This window comes from Triplophysa rosa, linkage group LG24, assembly GCF_024868665.1.
Source record: "Triplophysa rosa linkage group LG24, Trosa_1v2, whole genome shotgun sequence".
Classification (NCBI taxonomy): Eukaryota; Metazoa; Chordata; class Actinopteri; order Cypriniformes; family Nemacheilidae; genus Triplophysa; species Triplophysa rosa.
Window position 1 is genome coordinate 408368 of NC_079913.1, and position 21639 is coordinate 430006.

General features: G+C 41.9%; 2 protein-coding genes across 3 annotated transcripts; both read left to right on the plus strand.

The window, feature by feature from the left end:
• The first annotated feature begins 590 nt into the window (after positions 1-590).
• Positions 591-15512, plus strand: si:dkeyp-27e10.3 (UPF0606 protein KIAA1549). 2 transcript variants are annotated; one of them, XM_057324169.1, is made up of 22 exons: positions 591-1070; positions 1696-1921; positions 5312-6631; positions 7003-7091; positions 7184-7358; positions 7576-7706; positions 7912-8098; positions 8207-8266; positions 8347-8501; positions 8582-8759; positions 9155-9339; positions 9601-9806; positions 9898-10025; positions 10248-10262; positions 10340-10566; positions 10653-10927; positions 11033-11174; positions 11247-11594; positions 11934-11986; positions 12478-12605; positions 12684-12838; positions 12933-15512. In XM_057324169.1, the coding sequence occupies exons 2-22, from the start codon at positions 1798-1800 to the stop codon at positions 13161-13163; spliced, it is 4512 nt and encodes a 1503-aa protein (XP_057180152.1). In that variant the 5' UTR covers positions 591-1070; positions 1696-1797; the 3' UTR covers positions 13164-15512. The 2 variants fall into 2 exon arrangements, with proteins under 2 accessions (XP_057180152.1, XP_057180153.1); XM_057324170.1 differs by having other exon boundaries at positions 592-1070; positions 10653-10882.
• A 660-nt stretch (positions 15513-16172) lies between these two features.
• svopl (SVOP-like) lies at positions 16173-21562 on the plus strand. The gene is made up of 16 exons (XM_057324389.1): positions 16173-16634; positions 16944-17129; positions 17207-17307; positions 17399-17497; positions 17666-17737; positions 17815-17939; positions 18057-18120; positions 18194-18319; positions 18456-18584; positions 19619-19692; positions 19792-19988; positions 20067-20178; positions 20472-20553; positions 20634-20723; positions 20828-20941; positions 21068-21562. The coding sequence occupies exons 2-16, from the start codon at positions 16982-16984 to the stop codon at positions 21077-21079; spliced, it is 1545 nt and encodes a 514-aa protein (XP_057180372.1). The 5' UTR covers positions 16173-16634; positions 16944-16981; the 3' UTR covers positions 21080-21562.
• Positions 21563-21639: the final 77 nt, after the last annotated feature.

Below are 21639 nucleotides of genomic sequence, written 5' to 3' on the forward strand. Positions count from 1 at the left end.
TTTTTGTCCGCAAAATGTTAATATTATTGATATCATTATTACATTGGTTTAAATATCGGACTAATACATACATTCATATCCAAGCGTTTAAACTAGACCTTTAAACTCTTTAAAAAATCTTTAAACATTATTTTTTAACTATATATAACAAAACAAATAATACATATAATAGACTGCAATAATAATACATATAAAAGAAACAGTCAGGGTTTGGGTTTTAAAATATTGTCTACATTTATCTAACGACTAACTAACGACAATGAAAATAAAATGGCTTAATGTCTTTTTTAATTATGTCAATGAATATAAAATAGTCTTGTTAGGTATAGGTCCAAACCAAAAACAAAGGTATTTGCATTTATGAATATAAAGAAAAACGCAAAATAATAACTCTTTACAGAATGAGAATGAAGTCGCTTTGGATAAACGCTGCCAAATGCGTAAATATAAATGTTTGAATTGAAGAAATAAAAAAGCATTTCGGCTCTTCTAGCCTGGGTTGTTGAGTGATCTTGCTGGTAGCCAATGACCGTGGCTCACTCATTCTTCACAATTCTTATGAATAAATGCAAGGGGTGGGTCTTCTGTCTCTCTCTCTCTGCAGATATCACTACAGGACAGCCTATTTATCATCTTTGGTGTATTTTACTCCCAGGCAATAGACATGCGTTGCAAGAATATTTATTTTAGAATGACATTTTAAAAGCATTTCAGAAGCCCACGTATTCATGCTGTGCATTTATCCAGTGTGTTTGCAGAGGGATGTTGGCAAAAGGGCCGTGCATGGGGAAAGCAAGACGCCGTGCCGTTGTGACCTTTTTTGGACATTCACATTTAACCGGATACTGGAAATAAACCTCTGGGCGCCGTTTATATGAGCAGCTGTCAACATACGACGAATGAAGACCGGGGGTCGTTTTATTTGTGAAGTGTACGCATGCATACGGCAGTGTTGATTTAATTCGTTTAATTTGAAATCTCTTTGATTTACGTCGATATTGTATGTTTTTGGCCGTATTTGTCATCATGAGAACGGGTGTGTGAGGGGCGCGCGCATCTCAACATGACAGGTAACGAAATTCACACCGATATAAGGTGCCATTCACCTTCTGTCGCTTTGCATGTCACTACACCATTCACATATTATTGCATGCATATATGTGGTCTGAGGTTTGCTGAACGTGAGAAAAGCCGCCGGTAACCTACATGTGATTTGACCCGGTTCACGCGCTTAATCTGTCACATATCCGCCCTTTTGTAGTAACGTTAGGCTAGTTGATGTATCAGATTCATATCACCTCTGCTCATTATCTCTATACCTGTTTGACATGATACCTGGGAATAATCCATAATAACCTCAATTCCCACCGGTATGTGTGTAGTGAGTTTGCATTATAGCTTAGCATGCCAATTAAATGAATGAAATCACTGACAGAGGAACAATTAACACCATAGATAGATAGATAGATCCTAGTTAAGTTGGGATATTTGTACAAAGACCATAGTATATATACTATACTATAGCATTCAAAGTTTGACCATGATATTTGTCCTAAAACTATAATAATAATACAAATGGCAATCAATCCACCACAAAAAACCAAGCTTACTTTACTTCACTTATACTATAAAATCATGGTATGGTTGTATAGTTATAACCTTGTCCTCTAACAAAATGTTTGTTCCTCCTTATAGCAATGTATAAAAATGGAAGGATACCAAGCAGGAAGACCTGTGGCCATCCAAGGGAAATTTTGTCAGAGTCAGATGGCATGTCTTGAATAAGAAACAAGCGAAATGGAGAGCTCACGTTCAAGGATGGTCCTGAAGAGCTCGCGGCCTCTGCTGGGATGTTGCGCTCTTCTGCTGGTGGCTGGGATGCTGCTGGTGTTCATGGTGATGTTCAGCACACCTGTGCCTGGTATGTGTAGAAAGATATCTGCTTGTGCTCCTTCAAACACATTTTTGCTTGTATTTCTTTGACTAGTGGGCTCTTGAGTGACATTTTTCTTAAAGAGTGTCATCATTTTCAAAAGAAGTCTTTTTTACAGTTGATTTACGCATGAGAGCGACAGTAGGCGTATGCACGGGCGAGCCTTAGTTTGTGCGAATGACGTCTGTGGAGAGCTGAATGGGAATCACGATGCTTTGTGTGCTTGAATGCTTTCCAAGTAAAGATTATGTGTTTCTGGTGGTGTGAAGAACATTGGCCATTTTGCCATTTTGATATCTCTCCATCTGCCAAATATCGTGCCCACTTAGCTGATAAACAGATTTGGATAGTTTCCTGTCAGTTCCAAAGTACACAGCATTGTTTAATTCACTTTGGATGTTGAGGAAATATTTTGTGAAATGTCTCATTTAATTTCAGCTGTTTTTGTCACTAAATTAAGAGACCATTCCAAATGATCATTTATTCATCATTTCTAGATGTGCTGTGGCCATTCCGGTCCAGTGTCTGTTGAATTTCACCAAAATCAAACCTCAGGAGGAACAAAGTCATTTGCTGAACTTTTCCCCAAAACAAAAGTGAATATGAACTTGTTTTCGGTGCAGTATTTGAGGCCTGAAGAAATACAGAGCATCTTTTCTGTTATTCTAACCTGTTTCTCCAGTTTTCATTTTCTGCAAATAAATGCGAATAGAAACAATATTTCTATTTGAAATATTGGTAGTAGTTCACAGAATGAAACCAAAATGAGCATTTTACCTAAACACACACCTATAAACAGTAAATTGAGAGAAACTGAAAATGGTCTTTGAAATGTTTTTTTTCCGCGGCTTGTGTTATGGTTATTTCAGATATCAGCATTGCTGTGTGTGTGTGTGTGTGTGTGTGTGTGAGTGAGAGAGAGAGACAGACAATTTCAAGTCCAAGCACATCTACCCTTAGCATCAATTTCTTTCTGGAGAAAATAGAGATGTGATCTGACTTCTAACATTGATATGGCCTTGAAATGACATGTTGAGAATGAAACATAATGTCACACAGCAGAAATGTTGGGTGTAGTGGTAGTTTCTTTTTTCTTTGGCTAGTCGCTCAGTACTCGAGATGTGCTGTGGTTGTATTTAGCTGACAGCAGGCCTGGGTGATTAACACTGGTCACACGCGCACACACACACACACACATAGATAGATCTGTTATACACTCATACGTACACTCACATAACCCAGACAGATGGATGAAAGCATCTCGATACATTCTTAAAGGGAAGATGCAACTTTCACACGCTTCCCTTAAATCAGATACTCGGCCGAACACAGTCGACCATTATGGGGTTCATTAGGAGTCGCACTCCCTTGTGGTGCTCCTCACCGCTGAGATGGAAATGTGTCCTATGGTGTAACAAGCCCTCCATTAAGACCATTGATCTCTGTGTGTCTATGCTTAGAGTCCGAGTAGAAGCTCCTCTCTCTCTCTCTGGTATCTGATGGTGAGGCATTGATGATTGGATTTAGTAACATCAACGCAATCTGTAATAATGTGCTGCTATTCATAGACACCATCGTTCCTGTTTTCTCGTTTATTCATTTCTTGGCGAATCTGTGTCAGTCGGTATACGTGCCCGCGCGAGCTGATTCTGTCGGTGTGAGAAATGCCTGCGAGCTCTCCGCTGTATCTGTAGCATACTGATGAAGCAGCCGGCACGCACACATGCAGTATCACCATGGAAACACCTTGCCTGACCACGCCACAGATCCATTCACAGGAATGCACGTTGATACATTACGCGTGTCCTTTATGTGCGTGCGTACACGTATGTGTGTGATTCCCCCCGTGTGAAGTTGCGTTCCCCGTTGGGAAAACTCTGATAGTTAACTACGACAGAAGTCAATTACTGAAGTTATTTCATGTGCTATTCCCTAGAGCGGTTCATCCTACGATTTCAACACACATACTGTACGCCAGAACCTTCATAGCTAAGCTGTTTTTGGCTGGTGTCATCTGACCGTTTTGATTGGGATGATCCATGTTTAAAGCTGTTGTAAAATAGTGATACATGACAAATGTGACCTCACATTCAAAAACGGACTTTTATCATTTTATAGATGTTTTCAAAGCAACATAAACAAACGTTACTGCGCATGCACGCTTCTGTGGCCCAAACTTAACTTCCGGTACACATCCGCAAGAATAGAGCCCCTGTAGATTTTTTATGAAAACAAGCAAAAGAAATTACGGTAACACTTCACATTAAGTTACGCTTTGTAAAGCATTTATAAATGTGTTCACTAATGATTAATATAAAGCACTTATAACTGCATGAATAAAAAGGGGATTCTACGAAATACCTGCCAAATAGTGAGCCATTTTTAACTCGCATATATATATATGTTATAAATGCTTAATAAGTGTATTTATTCATTATTTATTTTTAATCGCAAGCAGATTCATTATTATCTTGATGTTTTTTGCAAAATAGGCTGTCAGACGGGAGACTGTAGGGTGTTATGTTGGTTTTTCTTATTATTGTATATTTAATAACCCTAATTTTACTATTCGACTGTAAAATCCTTTTGCGTGAATTAGCTACTATCATTTGCCAAACAATAGCTGGCACACAGCTCCAGAAATATTTCATTTGAGTTTGATTTGCAATCAAAAAGCATCATTATGACTCACTTAACAGATGTAAAATAATGTCTTTAAACGTCAATGATGTCTGTCTTCAGCCAGAATGACACACTGGCCTACTAATGCCGCTCAGCTGTCCTGTACTCTCATGCTCTCCCACAGTGCCGTTCAATCAGCCTCATTACCCACAAACCCTCTGTTCCAACCACAATGGCTCACAGTGCCAACGAATCAAGCACCATATGACCCCCTGCTTGTTTAAATTAGGAAGAACGTTATGCATTTACTGTGACAGTAAGGTGACTAATGTGGTTTATAGTTTAGCTGTTACAGTTTTAGGTTCTTCTAAACCATAATAGGCCGGTTGGTATAATGGCTGTATGTTTAAAAGCCTTGTCCTTGGCCAAACTATTTTTAAGATTAAACATCCAGTGCAGTCTGCGCTATGTTCTAGCTTTTAGAATGTCGGTAAAAAGGCACGCTCTACTTCTATTGATCATGTTTTATGCGGTTTTACTTAGGCATGTAACGTGTAGCGTTGCCATGTCAACCTTTCAGAACCCCTAAGCATTGTGCCATCATGTTTTGTATCTGGACGCATGACTCGATAAATCAAGTCACGGTCTGCCTTTCTACTCTTCGCATGTATTACATTTGTCTGCACTTTGATAGTTTTTCATCATACCACATTTTAAAGCATTTTCCACATTTCCTATTCTGCTTTAATTTTCAAGTGGACCTCCCACCCCACATGTTCAGAAGAAACCTCAATCAACATCCAGCGAGAACACATTCACTTCCTGCCTTATCTTCATCACCATTATCTTCCTCATCTCAGCGCTCGGAAAGAACCAGACGTCCGCCTCACACCTCACCAGGTGCCAAATCTCCTGGTCGCCATCACAGTGCCTCCAGCATAGACCCCACCCCTCCCCTTGGCACCGAGGGGTCGGGTGACTTAGGAGATGGGGCTCAGGGCATTCACCTGCTGTTACGGCCACCCGATCTTCTGACGCCTAGCCAGATGCCTCCTTTCCGCGACGAAAGACCAGCTACGCCTGCCCCTCCGACCATTGTGGCACATGAAGACTTGTATCCCGTCCACTCTGCGGAGGTAGACTGGGGTTCCGGAGACTATTTGGAAACTCTTACCTTCATGGGATCTGAAGGGGAGGAGCTTTCGCTCGTCACCACCCTCCCCACACACGGATACGATCCATATGACAGCGACGACGATGGCGCTGTCAGCTACAACACGGCATTTCCCTCTCGTCCGGTCCTTCCTCTTTCATCCAGAGACCTCCAACCCAGCGCGACCGTTAAGTTTGCTGGTAACTTAAGGACGGCCCATTCCACTATTCCCCGCCTCCCGTTGGATCCTGACTCAATACATACAAGATTTACAGACGATGACTTTGATTTTGACTGGGCGGAGCTTTATCCTATTGAGCCAACCGAGATGCTGCTTCCAGACATGAACAGTCTGGAGTATTACAACACATTGCAAGCCAAAGAGAATGCTAGTATTGCGAGGAATAAGACGCATTATGCCCACCCTCACATTACGCCCACCCACACCATTGGACCCACCCACACTCCCACTGCCATTTTGGAAAAAGGGGCGGATCATGTCGACTGGACCTCTCCGCGACCTAGTCCATCTCTGCCCCAAAAACCCACTAAGCCCACATCAGCCACTCCCACTGATACTCAACCACCCCCTGAAGTCCCCTTAACCCCGGAGAAGGAGGTTCCTTATGTACCCACATCCCACGTGAGCAGAACTCGGCCACCAGTGCCAACCGCCCAACCTCCACCGGACACCCCAGAGTCTCCGATAATACAAGCAGTCACGTTCAAGCCCCCTGCTGCAAAACCTCATACCACCAAAACTACAGTCAGAACCACAACAGTTAAAACCACGACTACAACCAGACCCACCAGCATCTCAACCAAAAGTTCACTGCCTACAACTCCCAGAATTCCACTGTCCATTGCACCTCGACAGTACTTCTGCAACATCACCAAACCAGACATGTATCTCGTCAGAGTGGGTAAGATTGTATTTTTATTTCATCATTATTTCATCATATCAAAATAAAGTAGTCATAAAGTATAATGAGAAATCAAGTGGATAGTTTCATCATTTAAGTGAGTGAGTGAGTGAGTGAGTGAGTGAGTGAGTGAGTGAGTGAGTGAGTGAGTGAGTGAGTGAGTGAGTGAGTAGTTTGGAGAAAGTAGGATAGATACTGTTACACCCAAAATGCAAAAGCAGCAAAAATGGCCTGTTTAAATTTTAGGGCCAGAGGGAGACTTGAAAACGATGATTCACGAGAAACTAAATAATGACTTTGACTCACATTTTAAGCAGACCCCAGGACATAAAATGTATAACAAAGATCAAAAACCTCTGTGACCCCTGCAGGCATGCCTAGCGGGTCTTCAGTGTCGTTTGCCAAAGCACATGTGCGAGAGATTCTCAGACGCGAGTTCAACCGCTCGGTCGAGCTACAGGTGAGTTTATCCTATAAATTCAAAGGAAAAACAAGTGGTTCCTGTCAAATCAACTCTCACTTAGATTACTAATATCTGTACAATTCATCCAGGTCCTCAAACCCCCGCCCAATTTCATCTTCCGGACAGTCTCTGGTCCGTTGGTGTACACTGCGGTGTCAGTCATCAATTCCCTCCGCCAATCAGCACACAGCTCCTCCTCTTCTACCATTCTATCCGCCACCCCCATATACGCAGTGTCCGATTATAAACATCAGGTTCACACAGGTGGGATAAACATTGACCAATAATGACATAAATAATAATACAAAAAAATAACCAACAGAATGTTGTCAGAAATCAGGTTAATACATCATTTCATTCTTTTGATCTGAAGACATTATTTGATCATGTTTTAAGATGAATTGAGAATAATTGATGCTTTGTTTAGTCTATACGTTAATGCATGTTACACATGTGTTATATAAGCGTGTTTGTCCTGCAGTGCTGCAGTTTGTACCGAGTCACGTGGACGTGCGTCTCTGTAGCTTCAGCGAGCGTGTGGAGAAAGGGCTGCTCATGGCGTACGCGGAAGCACGCAAGCGTTCGCAGGAAAATGGGACTTTCACCGTACATGTGCGTATGCCCCTTAGAGACACGATGTGCCAGAGGCACATTAAAAATAAAACATGAAAGGCTTTTAATGCTGTATGTACATTACATTAATCTGTTCAGTTCCTCCCATGAGATGCTCGTCAGCAAAACTACTGTAACCTCCCCTCCCTACACCTCTGTATTTGTTTTTTGTGTTATAATAATGCTAGATCAATGTTTTGTTTAGATTGTGAATATTACCAGTAGCCTTCCTAAGGGTCAGCGTCAGCAAAAAGCACCGGTGGACATCACCTTTGCTGTGCGTGATTCCCAGGGTTACCTGACGGGAGCAGATGTGAGTGCCCACATGAGGCAGCTCAGCGCGGTGGAGTTCAGCTTCTACCTCGGTTTTCCTACCCTGCAGATCGCTGAACGTAAGTCTGTATATACTCACTTATAGATTCAGAAACATTCCGACTCTGTCTGTATTATTACATACTTTCTTTAGCACTAAAATGATCTCACTTTTTTTTCTCTTCCAGCTTTTCATTACCCTGAGCTGAACGTGTCCCACCTGTTACGCTCATCCTGGGTGAAAACAGGTCAGTGATGTGTCAAGTTTTCTTTTGTGTCTGTATACCTTAATAAAATGCTAATGGAAATCATACTTTCTGTGCTGTAGTGTTATTGGGTGTATTGGACCAGCGTGTGAATGAAAGAACCTTCCAGGCCAGGATGGAGAGGCGACTGGCCCTGTTGGTTGGAGAAGGACTTGGAATAGGGGTTGGTAATCGACGCTGGAAAAGAGCTACCAGTATCGGCAACAGCAGTGTACAGGTACACATTAAAACACATCGTTTTGAATGGCTTTCCACACTGCTGTGTTGTAAATGGATCTCTATGCTGGTTTGTCTCAGATCGTGCTGACATCTCGTCTGGATGGGCCGGACTACCCCCTGGAGCTGGTGTATTTCGTAGAGGCGGAGCCGGGAGAGAGGCTGCCGGCCCAGGCCACTGCCTCCCTGCTCAACAGACTCAACCTGCAGAGAGCTGCTATTGCACTGGGTTACCGGGTACATGGAATACTGGCCACACGTGAGTCTTACGTGTATTCGTTTTCATTTCACACAAAAGTGAGCTGAGAAAGAGGAAGTGAAAAGTTTGTTTTATACCAAAACTAAAAAAAGGTTTTAAAATGATGTAAACTCACACTCATGTCTCCTGTCATGTCAGTAGTCCAGAAAAAGCTGTTTTATTCCACACAGCTAACAGAAAATGTTGTAAAGACGTTGTCAATTTTTTTTAATTTTTTTTTTATATTTTGTAAAGACTTTGTCAAATGTTGTAAAGACGTTGTCAAGACGTTGTCAAAACGTTCTTGCATGTTAAACGAGCAATTATCATTGCTAAACGTTTTAAAATCATAATGTAAATGTTGTTTTTAAATTATTAGCAGAACATTTGTATCTGATATCTCCTGTGCGTCTTAGCTGTGGAGAAGCTGTCATTGCCTCCCTCTGAGACGCAGCCCAGTAACGTGTGGCTCATCGTGGGGGTTGTGTTTCCGGTGCTGGTGGTCATCCTCATCATCATCATCCTCTATTGGAAGCTTTGTCGCTCTGAGAAACTGGAATTTCAGCCAGACGCTATGAGCACCATCCAGCAGAGACAGAAGGTTGGAATCACAGACAACAGTTTGCGGAGTGTGACTGTGTGTGTGTGTGTGTGTGTGTGTGTGTGTGTGTGTGTGTGTGTGTGGTGCGAGTAGGCCACTCATAGATACAACATGTGAAGGAGGTTTGGACTGTAACTGTACTCTGTTTTGCCCTGTGTTAAGGGCTTTTAGAGAAGACTAGACTACTTCGTGACAGCCAGTTGTGCCTATTATGCGTTTTTGCTATTGTATTATAGTTACCGTCGTGTATAATTCCTCTAGTTGCAGCCCCCCAGTGTAAAAGGCTTTGATTTCGCTAAGCTTCATCTGGGTCAGCACAGTAAGGACTACATCATGGTAATTCAAGAACCCGCCCCTCTCCCGCCTTCGGTTAAAGAGGCCACGCCCTCCGAGGGCGGAGAATTGAACACACCCAAATCGAAGAGTTCGTCCACGAAAGCTTCACGTTCTGCTCGGAGGAGAGGGAGGTAGGGAACTGTCTGCGATGAAGTCTTGTGGATTGTGTTTGAGCACATGTATGAAAGGTTTTAACTTACGAAACTAATGCGTGTTTGTCAGATTGTCTCCGTCTGATGGCGATTCATTAGGAAGTGAAGCATCCAGTGGAAGAGAATCAGCGGAGGAGAGCACGAGAGCTGCCGTGACACCGAGTGACAGCAAACCCCAGCATCGCAAGAGCAAGCATGGTACCATATGACAATAAAACACATACTGTACATATTATATACATACGGTACATGTCAAATTTTCAACCTGTAAATATACAGGAATATTTCAAAGAAAAACATTTTATGTCATTCCTTGCGGTCTTTCACTTTTGGACCCCAGAGTAAATATGACTCTGTATATAGTGAAAAACACTCTGATCTGTTTCTTTCTCTCTCTTTTCCTCAATTATAACCTCTCAGCTAAAAACAAACTAGGTAAGCTCTTTTATTAATGTTGCACTTGCATATACATTGGTTATATGTTGCAAACGCTTTCCACTTTTGATCTTCAGGTGCACAGCCTGGAAGTGGTGCAGACGAGCAATTGTCCTCCTCCTCCATATTTGAGCACGTCGACCGTCTCTCTCGCGGTTCGTCTGATGGAACGCGCAGGGTATCTAATAAGATCCAGCTTATCGCCATGCAGCCCATGCCGAGCCCGCCCTCTCATCCGCACAACCAAGCCCTGAGTCCCAGCCTTACAGAGATGTTGTCTGATGGGTCAAAGGTCAACAGTGAGGTCAGTATCATGAAAAGGTCCTTTTTTATTTCATGTACTTCTTGAGAAGACATTTATGATTATTCAAACGTTATACGTTGATGTAGATCCAGGTGGCCTTAAGGCACAAATCTGAGATAGAGCACCATCGCAATAAGATCCGCCTGCGTGCCAAGAGAAAGGGTCACTATGATTTTCCTTCCATGGAGGACATCATGGCTGCGTTCGGTGACAGCACCGAGCAGCAGCGTGTTTATCAGCAAGCCCAGGAGCAGATCCACAAGATTCTGCATCCGCATGAACGCACACCGTCGTCGTGCGGCGAGCCACGCAAGAGGTCAGCAACAAAAAGATCCCGTCCAATTAAAATGGAGTCTTTTCAGTATGTACCGCCCAACTCTCTGTTTCAACAGGACACACACCATCACATGAAATAAAGCTGCACTTAACCTCACGTTTATGTGTTTTCTTCTACGTGTATGAGTAGTGCAAGAGGTCGACGCTCTCCCAGACAAAGGCAGAGACAGAATTATAGTGGCAGCGGAAGTCTGAGAGACAAAGATCGCCTCATTAGCGATGGGGACGCCACATACAGGAAGTACCCCGGGGTCAATAATGTGGCATATGTGGTAGGACACACACAGTCACACATGCTTTCACGGACCAAAAACACAAACTCACAAACGTTTCTGTTCCTATAGTCTGATGCAGACCAGCTCCCAGATGCAGGTAGCCCCTCCCCGACCGATGAGGTGTTTTTAGACCCCGGATCTCCGCCTTCTGGCCCCGCCCCTGCCCCGCCCGCCTACGTCCTCCCTCAGCCAACCATCGAAGAGGCCCGGCAGCAGATGCACTCCTTATTGGATGACGCCTTTGCTCTCGTCTCGCCCTCCTCTCAAGGAAGCCCCGCCCCTTTGACGTTCACCGGCGTCACTGCAGTCGCTGGAGGAATCATTCCCGGTCAACCTTCTAGCCCGTCCTCACGCCCTGCACGCCAATGGGGATCCTCCTCTTACCCAGCAGCCCCTGCACACAGTCCTTTCTCTGCGGTGAGTCGCTGCATGTTCTGAATTTCATTTTGTATTCAATGTAGTATGTACTGGTTAGTATGCGGGTCGTTTAGGAATTTGACAGCTTCTCTACGCTAGTCTTGTGGGATAGCAAATATACACTAGAGAGACGTATTATAAATATGATGCATACTACCCAGTTTGCATACTGTTTTATGTATACTATATAGTAGGGAAGTGGACGTATTTAGTAACTATAGAACAAAGCTATTCCAGTGAGTGAGGTACGTTGTGACCTCTACAGATTCCTTTAAATATATGTTGTGATGCTGATATTGGGTGTGATGTGATGAAATGATGTATTTCTCTGCTTTATAGAGGTATGCGGAGTTAGGAATGTCTCCTACGTCGGTCCAGGGCTTACTGCAGAGGTGAGATGGGTTCGGGTTAGTTTTTAACAACAGTGTTTCTTAGCCAAGGGACCTCAACAAGCCTCCAAGGGGTCTTAAGATGACTTCAAATGATTTAAAATAAGCTTTAATGCAATTTTTGTGTTTATTTATTTATCTTAGTTATGTCAAGCTGTGGGATATTTTGTTGGGAATAAATTGGGAGGGTCTTGAAATATTGTTGTGGACAATGGGGGGTGTCGAAGTCAAAAAGGTTGAGATCCACTTATTTCGAATAACCAAACAAGATCGATCGGAGGTAAAGCATCAATATTTTTGGTCCACGTTCTGAAAAAGAAAGACTGTGAACTTATTACACAAATAAAAAAGTTCAAGTACGTAAACACAGAGAAGCTTGGGGTAATAACTTCAACATTTATTTAACGCACGTTAAAGATGTTTGTATAATCACTACAGATTGATTAAGTGTCAGATCTAATATTTACTCAGCAGATTGTTTGCATAATTCATAGGGAGGCGCAAGGCCTGGGCTATCTGGTGCCGGCAGACATGCAGTCTGATCCTGGTTACTCCAGCAGGGGGCAGTATGGAGAAGAACTCCCATCATCTTCTCGGCCTCGACCAGTAGGGGGCAGCACAGGTGATAGTGTGGAGTACCAAGTCATTTCATATTTGTTGTACGTGTTTGTGTTATAATTGCAATGTGTTGTGTGTATAGGTGCACAGTTGCATCAGCTAACACAGGTGGGTTTGTCAAGTCGGATTGGATTGTATCCGGGTGTTGGCCGTAGTGTATCCGGACCCTCCGGATCGAGTTGGGCCCAGTATCGCTCAGATGATGAGATCACAAGACCAGGGTCCAACCGGGAGGCTGTAAGTCGACGATGCACACACAATGTCTCAGGATAACATTATATGTGATATTCATTTGGAATGGGATTCAATCTCGTCTCTTCTTATCCCACAGATATTGACATTCCCGGAATATTCCTCCTCACCTGTATTCCAGATGCCCAGGACATCACTGCAGGACCCCAGCACACCCCAGACCCACTTGGAAACCCCCAGTCCAGGGTACGTCGCCTCCGAGGAACGGTCTCCACCCCCTCAATCCTCAGCTTCCCTCATCAAGGCCATCAGGGAAGAATTGCAGAGACTTTCTCAAAAACAGGCCACCGTTGTGGGTTACCACAGTTGAGAAAGACCCCTCAAACCCCGGTCCTGGGTGACTTCCTGTTGCAGCTGTTAGCATCCCACATAAATCCTCACGCAGCTGCTTTTACTCGAACTCTAACCAAAATTTGACACTTCAAGTACGGCTGGTCTGTTTCACACAAAGGCGTCCTGATATCGCCAAGACATACGTGCAGAATATAAACTTCAATCCAGTTAAAACAACTGTACGACTCCACACATACAGCTCTCGTTCAGACCCGTTTAGATGAAAGATTGACCCGCATACAGGGCTTTCAAATTGCATGCTGGGAGCTGTGACTCTTTAAGACTTCGTGCTGACTGTTGCCGATGTGAAAATTCATCTCGTTCAGTTTCATGTCCGTCAAAGTGCTTCCTTCAAATGGGACTCCGGACCTCCTCTGGTGCTAAACATCATTTCTGGCCTCCATCGGGATGCCACGCATACGGGAACGGCAAGCTTATCTTCTTTTGTGGCTGTATTTTCAGTCTCTTTCCTGTTGTCACTGTTATCAGTAATGGCTGACGGAGTGAGATGGTCTGTGGCACGAGCTCCGGGTATGGTGTCTCTGCAGAAGGGTTTTGTTGGGACTGAAGTTGCTCTGTGTTAGTGATCTGGTAGGTTTTGTTATGGGGCAGATCAACAACAAGCATCTCCAGGGAAAAGATTAGGATTGCTGTCCCCATTCTTTCGTCCATTCTAATCTATCTGCTGTGTCTTTTTGTGGAAATGACTGGCGTGTCGCTTCTCGGTTTACAGATTTTTATTTCGCACATGTTCAACTTTGCACATTCGTATCATGGTGGAAGTCAATCAGTTTCAGAGTTTATTGTGGAAATGAGAGAAACGGTAATTATATAAAAGATATTATAATACAAATATATATTGCATATCGATGTATCGACCCATTGAGCACAATCTGTTAGATTATATGTTAAGCATATTAGATTGTATTTATTTTTTACTGTTCTGAAAGTATTATGTATTAAAGATGTTGGAAAAGTGTTGCTATGGGACATTTAAAAAAAGACCAAATCACTGTTGAAGCATATAGTTCATCAGCTTGGTAATTCATATGTATTTTAATGTATATGGTCATGTGGATTTGCAAAGAGCTGTATGTGCTATAGGGTTAAAGGCCTTTTCTCTTTTTATTTTCGTTCATTTCTTCTAACCTACTTCTTTGTCTTATGTTTTGGGTTTACCTTTTTAGATTCGTTTCATTTTTAATCTGTTTTTTCCCATTTTGTTTCCACAATCACCTGCAATATCAGGGAAGTTTGAGTGTAAACCTTCCAGACCTGAACATGATTTTAATCTTTTAAAAGTCCATAAAAAAAGAGCGAGATCTCTTTAAAAAGAAGTTTTTACTATTATTCTTATTAAGTAATCGCAAACAAACTTAAATGTTCCTTTCTTTTTCTTATTTTTAATCTTTTTTATTTCTTGTATAAGGTGCCTGGCAGGCCTTAAATTAGAACGCATGTGAAGTGATGGATTTTGCTTCATTTCTCCTTTGTTTACTTGTCTTGATGGGCATGCTATTAGTCTTAAAAAATGAAAAATGTGACAAACAAGCTTGATAGAATTTAGCCTACTATGAAAGACTACTATGTAAAGGTTCGTGAGACTCTACACCAATGGTGAAAGCACAGAGAAACCATCAAAATCATTTTACAGTATTTATTTATAAACCTGAATAATATTTTTTGAAAATCAATATTTATGATGAAAATATATCATGTAGAAAGAGTATTAATATGTGAATGGACATTTCTCCATATTTAAATATTCAATATCTAGTCCACTGATGACCAGTAAGAGGGCGAGTATCATTGGTAGACCACCCTTCTCCCACTGTGCAAAGACCAACTGGGAATTCCTTTGAAATGTTTTGTCCTGTTTTTGTTTTTATCCGCATTTATGAATCATTTGACGAACATGGTGCTACTCAACACACTCTGTGTGCGTGTGTGACTGCTTGTGGGATGTTTTGCGTGTAACCATCAAAACCTTACAGCACTTAACAGGTTTTAATCACATTTATAGCAATTATACAACTCTGAGATTTACCGAATGAGAGGGTGTGTGTGTGTATGCAATATTATACCTCATCTATGTCAGTGCCATAGAGGATGTCATCAAAAAGTTCATTTTTACATTCTAAGTTATTTTAAATATCTGAAAATGTACGGATGTTGAATTATTGTTGAAAATATTGTTTTATTTCATTCGGTCTTGTTTATTTTTCCTCTCTCTCTCTTGGTCTCTGCAAACTGCATCCCAGTATTTGATGTTTAATGTCTCTATATTGTTGTGTAAATTAAACAATAAACAACGTGCCGTCGATTATTTCCATCTTTTTTAATGCCACAGTGCAGGTTGCAGGTGGTTTGTCTGGTCAAATAATTGACAAATAATTAAAAAAACGATTGGTAAAAACAATAGAAACCATCCTTCTAATGGACTTTATGGTTATAATGGGAATTGTATTGGTTTAAATGGAAACTATAATGGACTCCGTGGGTCTCTTCTGGTAATGTGTTTGTTTACTGGAGGGATGTTATCAGGTGATGGGAACCAAAAGAACAACATTCAATCTTACTGGAATAAGGCTTAAAACACACTACATAAAGCCAATGATTTGGATGGTTTTTGTCATGGAAACCATTAGAACTTCTATTGGTTTTTCAGCAGGCCGTGCAGTCCCTGGCAGGGAGAGATTCAACTCGTTACTTTGAATGTCACTGATGCGAATATGTTGGCCACGCCCCCTTTAGGTAAAACCTGCCACGTCACTTGCAACTCTTGCCAAACAGGTTGAGAAACAACATCATTTGCATTGTTTCTACATGGTTTCTTTCATCACATTACGCACAGAATATAGGACTTATCAACCCAAATAAAACGACACAAAAGCTACATAAGAATCAAATGAAATTCTAAACTCCACAGATGTAGGCTGTGTCAGGTACAGGAAGGTTTCTCATTAAAACCTGTTTGTCTCCTTTTAGGCGCTCCCTGAGAAGAAAACTGGAATCCGGCCCTCGATCCTTTATATACACAGCAAAGAAACTATTTTGGGCGTGCTGTCTTAAAACACGTTTGGATGGCCCTTTAAAACGAAGCCTTGCCCCTCGCGCTCCGAAGTTGAGTGACGTTATTTACCTGCCGGCAGGTGAACTGGACGCGTTCTATAGGCGCGTAGAGGACCTGAGGAGGCTTTTTAAAAGGGCATTTGAATATCTGTATGAAGGGATTTTAGTACCAGGAGTATGTAACTAATGGATGTTAAGGATTGAAATCTGCGTTCGGTGTTTTGCATAAATCGCGTCCATAAAGTCTTGGCAACGCCAACATACGGGAACTTTTGCGCGCTTGCGAAAAATACAGCATACAAGTTTATAACCGAACGAGATGCGATGAAAACACAATAACACGATGAAGAATCGCGTTTGATGATCCGATGTTGTAGTAAGTAGAGTTATTTTATCACCACTATGTATTCGTACTTAAAAAATAAGTTACAATACACACAAAACAAAGTATGTAGGTAACACCTTGGTATTCTGAGTTGTTATGAATGATAAGAATATTCCAACAAATTCAAAGTATAGTACATTAAAAATACCATGAAGCATGTTTAGATTCAGGTTTTTACATGGTTTGAGATACCGAATGCTTAGCATATATTCACATACAGTGATCCTACAGTAGGCAGTCTTACCATTGGATGGCAATACGCTTTTGAGTTTTTGCTGATCTTTGTTAATATCAATCCAGCTTCTCCAAACTAACAGAGCGAAGAAACGTCCGAAAGGATGGCGTTAAGGCGATCATCTTCCATGAACACCCAGCTGGTCAATGCCATCCACCTTCAGGAAGTGGAATTGGGAGAGACCAGCACCGACCCCAGCAATAACACACCCGCAGAAGCTGGACAAGCTGCAGAAGCTCCAGAGGTCAGAGGTGAGGGTCATAGGAATAATAACATCAATCCTCACGTGAGAAGACCATGAGTTGTTTTTCACCCCTGTCCTCTGTAGCCCCCACAGAACCCAGATGTTTCACTGTGGAGGAGGCGGTCGAGAGCATAGACTTTGGACGCTTCCACATTATGCTTTTTGTCATCATGGGCAGTGCCAATGTAAGAAGAAGGTTGTGTGTTTGTGTTTGTGTGTGTCTGTGTTGTCGCCGGTCACATCTTCTATTAAACTCGTGTGTGTGTGTGTGTTTAGATAGTGGAGGCGATGGAGATCATGTTGTTGGCTGTGGTTTCTCCCGAGATCCGCTGCGAGTGGCGTCTGGAGGATTGGCAGGTGGCTTTGGTCTCCACGGTGAGGAGCTCATCCAATCAGGCCACTTTATTTTATTATGGCTTGAATTTTTATAGAACAGGAATGTCAAACTAGTTTTGTTTAGATTTTTTCACGTGTGTCTTATTCTATGTTTAAATACCTTTCTAAATAGGTTTTCAAATGTTGACAGCTTTGTTTCGTGTTTAGATGGTGTTTCTGGGTTTTATGGTTTGCGGAGTTCTCAGTGGTTATATTGCCGATCGATACGGACGCTGGAAGGTCAGACGCCACACTTGACTCACAAATGTTAGAATGGGATTTTAGGGTATAACCAACCCTTGTGTTTCTGCTGACAGGTGGTGTTTGGTGGCTTTGTGTGGGCTTCATATTTTTCTCTGCTTACTTCATTCGCTCCATCATACGGCTGGTTCATCTTCCTGCGCTGTATGGTCGGCTGTGGAGTGGCGGCCACATCTCAAGGGTGAGGTTTAAATTGACAAAAGCGACGTACGGTACAAATGAGGAACATCACAAGCAATTGGCGTTTATTAGCACCATTACTGTTTTTACGAGCCCTCGCTGTTATTTCCTCCCACAGGTTTGTCCTCAAGACAGAATTCATTCCAGCCAAATACAGAGCATCTCTGCTGCCTCTTGCCTCGGTGAGTACAGACTAGTAGAACAATCTTCATACCGGCCTCACGGTTTCGCGTTTTGACCTGTGATTGTTGACAGATCTTCTGGATGTTGGGATCTATGCTCATCATCATTCTCGGTATGACTGTAGTGCCAACTATGGGCTGGCGTTGGATGATCCGTTTCTCCATCATCCCCAGCCTCATACTCATTGGACTCTTCTTGGTGAGTTTTATATAATCAACTCAACGTTGCACTCACCGCTTCAAGGTCAGGGCTTTGATTTCTTGAGAACACGACGTCATTTACCCAAATGTGTAAGTATACTATTTTTAAATGGTCCCTTCTCGCTCTCTTTTAGTTGATTCCCGAGTCAGCGCGGTTCCAGGTGTCGGCGGGTAACATCAAGGGAGCCATGTCTACACTTCAATGGATTGCTACTATGAATGGTGCAACACTACCTGAAGGAGAACTGAGGGAGCCGGCAGTGGTATTTTCCTTTACAGCACCTGTAATATTGTGAATAACACATAACCACGGGCTTTATATTTCAAACCTCTTTCAAAGAAATCACAAAGAATCCCTGATTATACTGATAGTTTGCCAAATGATGCACGTACGTGTAACAGAAAATTCTGAACAGATCTGTTTGTATAGACTGTTTCAGTGGATGCACACACCTGGGCCCAAGTTAACTTCCGGTCTGTGTTTGCTTTTAATATTATAACCAATTATAATATCATTTCATTTATATCTATATTCATTTAGATTAATATTTTACTGTTTATCAATTGTATTAAATTACATTAAAACTACTGGACAGTTATTGATTTTTTTGCGGAGGTCTACCAGAAGTTAAAGGGACAGTTCACCCAAAAATGAAAATTCTGTCATCATTTCCTCGCCCTCTTGTCATGTCAAACCTGTACGAGTTTCTTTCTTTCTTCGGCGGAACACAAAAGAAGATATTCTGAAGAAGTTGTTGACCGAACACTGGTGGCAGCCATTCACTTGCATTGGTTTGGTGTCCACACAATAGAGGTCAATGGCTGCCATCGCTGTTCAGTTATCAACATTCTTCAAAATATCTTCTTTTGTGTTCTGCAGAAATAAGAAACTCTTACAGGTGTGAAATGACAAGAGGGTGAGGAAATGATGACAGAATTTTCATTTTTGGTTGAACTATAACGTTTGTTTATGTTGTTGCAGCTGAAACCGTGTATAACTAGTTGTAGATTTGGTTTATTTATAGAGAATTCCTCTAATGTGTGTGTGTGTGTGTGGTCTTGAACATGGTTCGTCCAATCAGATTTTCAAACCAAAACGTTTTGCTTTTCTTCTCAAAATAGCACTTTTTATCAAAATATATGAACAGTTTAAGATGCCTGAAGAGTAAAGTATGTTTGAAAGTAGGAAGTATCCTTGCACCCGGGCAGTAGGCAGTATATGCCTTTACATTTATGTATTAATGCATTTGTGTCATATACAAGACACTACACAACTAACAGGACGGTTTGCATTTAGACAGAACGAGGACATGCCAGCACTTTGATCGGCCCTGCGTTTAGAAGAACCTCTCTGTTGCTGTGGTACACATGGTAGGGCCTAACACACTTTTTCTTGCTCGTTCCCGTGTCTAACGACTGTACTGTTGGCCGTATGTTAAATATATGACACCCTGTTGTGTTTGTCCTCAGGTTTGTGGCCTCTTTCTCCTATTATGGTTCAGTCCTCAGCGGCTCAGAGTTACTTGAGAAGAACCTGCTGTGTGTGACGGATGCAGATCAGGAGCACCAGATCAAACACGACCAGGAGGAGGCGCTGTGCTTCTGTATTCCCTTTAACATGGCCGACTACCAGACGCTCCTCATCAGCGCTCTGGGCGAGGTGGCACGTGAGTGACCTTTGACCTCTTGCCGGTCCGCCGTTAGCTAGAGATCCTAATGTTTGTGCCTGTTTGCTTTCCCTGCAGTCATCCCTCTGAATATTTGCCTGTTAAATGTGTTCGGAAGAAAGCCGAGCATGTGCATACTGTTGCTGCTGTGTGCTGTTTTCTTCATGCTTGTCAATATCTGCACAACAATGTGAGTGTGACTTTTTGAATCGTCTAGAAAATCATTTGAAATGAATCGCACATGCAAGTGAAGTTATATGTAAATGTACGCAAGTTAGGTGGAGCCCAGTGCATTGTGGGATACAACATCCCATTTAGTGTACTCTTTTGCATACTTCAAATTTGTGCCAGCATATTATAGACTGCAGAAAGGATGTGTTGTTGTCTACTGTGCAATCAATTTACAAAGATTTTAAACATCATGTGGCCCTCGTGTGGTCACGTGTTAGAAGTGCAGCCACTCATGTGCATCTATCCCTACAGGTTTGGATTTACCATACTGCTCTTCCTTCTCCGTTCTGTGGTCGCTATGAATTTTAATGTGGTCTATATTTATACAGCAGAGGTGAGATCCTTAAGGCAGGTTGACTAAAGACATTGAAATGTAACTATGCCACTGGAAGTTCACTTCGGTGTGTTTTGCAGGTTTATCCGACATCCGTCCGCTCAATAGGAATGGGATTTTGCACTTCCTTCAGTCGAATCGGGGGAATGATCGCGCCATTCATTGCACAGGTGCTCTGTGTACACGCGTTTGCCTGTATACATTCCCTGTGTTTGTTTCAAATATTGACATGACCTGTGAATGATTGCATCTCCTTGGTTTGCATGTGTGTTAGGTGCTGATGTCCAAGTCTGTAATTCTGGCCTTGTCTCCGTTTGCTGTGGTTTGTGTTATTTGTGCTGTGGGCGTTGCCCTGCTGCCCATAGAGACCAGAGGACGGGCATTACAGGTCATTATTCTTCTATTTGCACACAACATTAAACCTTGTGATGTGACATGCTTTAGTAAAGAATGAATTTATTTCTAATAACAACCTGATTTGGAAACTACTGACTTTTTTATTTATCCTTTTCAGCAAAATGCATGAAAAGCACCTGAGGAAGATGAAGGACAGTTGCACTTCTGTAAAAAAACAAAACTAACAAATCATGTATGATGTCAAATTAAAGCTGGAACTGTTTTTTAAACAAATTTGTGGGTCACGTTTCTCATGAAGTCCATTGATCACATCACATCACATCACATGAAATATTTAGACACAATTTTCTTTTCTATATTGTTATGTGCTATTGCAACATGAAGTTGGGACGAAGCATACTGAAGCATTTAAAAAAAAAAATTATAGTTTAACTTATGTCTCAGGCTAGGCTGGCTATTTCTTGTTGCCTCATCAGGAGCGGATATTCTCATTTTTTTATGCAAAACATTTGTGCATTAATATTACTAGTCCTTTTCCCTAGTAGAAAATAAGTGAAAGAGGTAAAAGTTTATTTTGTCAGCCTTTTAAAGGAGAGGGTCATTACTTAAAGAAACCTAGAAATATTACAATTCTGGCATTTTTTTAAATAAAAAAACGAATTGTGACGAAACATCTTGTTTTTATTTTCAATAAATTATATGACACAAAGAAGAGTAAATTATGACATA

Coding starts and splice junctions, on each gene's coding strand:
- si:dkeyp-27e10.3 (XM_057324169.1), top strand. CDS start 1,798: ATGGAGAGCTCACGTTCAAGGATGGTCCTGAAGAGCTCGCGGCCTCTG. Junction 1,922..5,311: donor GTTCAGCACACCTGTGCCTG/GTATGTGTAGAA, acceptor TTAATTTTCAAG/TGGACCTCCCACCCCACATG. Junction 8,502..8,581: donor TCGGCAACAGCAGTGTACAG/GTACACATTAAA, acceptor GGTTTGTCTCAG/ATCGTGCTGACATCTCGTCT.
- svopl (XM_057324389.1), top strand. CDS start 16,982: ATGGCGTTAAGGCGATCATCTTCCATGAACACCCAGCTGGTCAATGCC. Junction 17,130..17,206: donor AGAAGCTCCAGAGGTCAGAG/GTGAGGGTCATA, acceptor TGTCCTCTGTAG/CCCCCACAGAACCCAGATGT. Junction 18,585..19,618: donor AACTGAGGGAGCCGGCAGTG/GTATTTTCCTTT, acceptor GTTTGCATTTAG/ACAGAACGAGGACATGCCAG.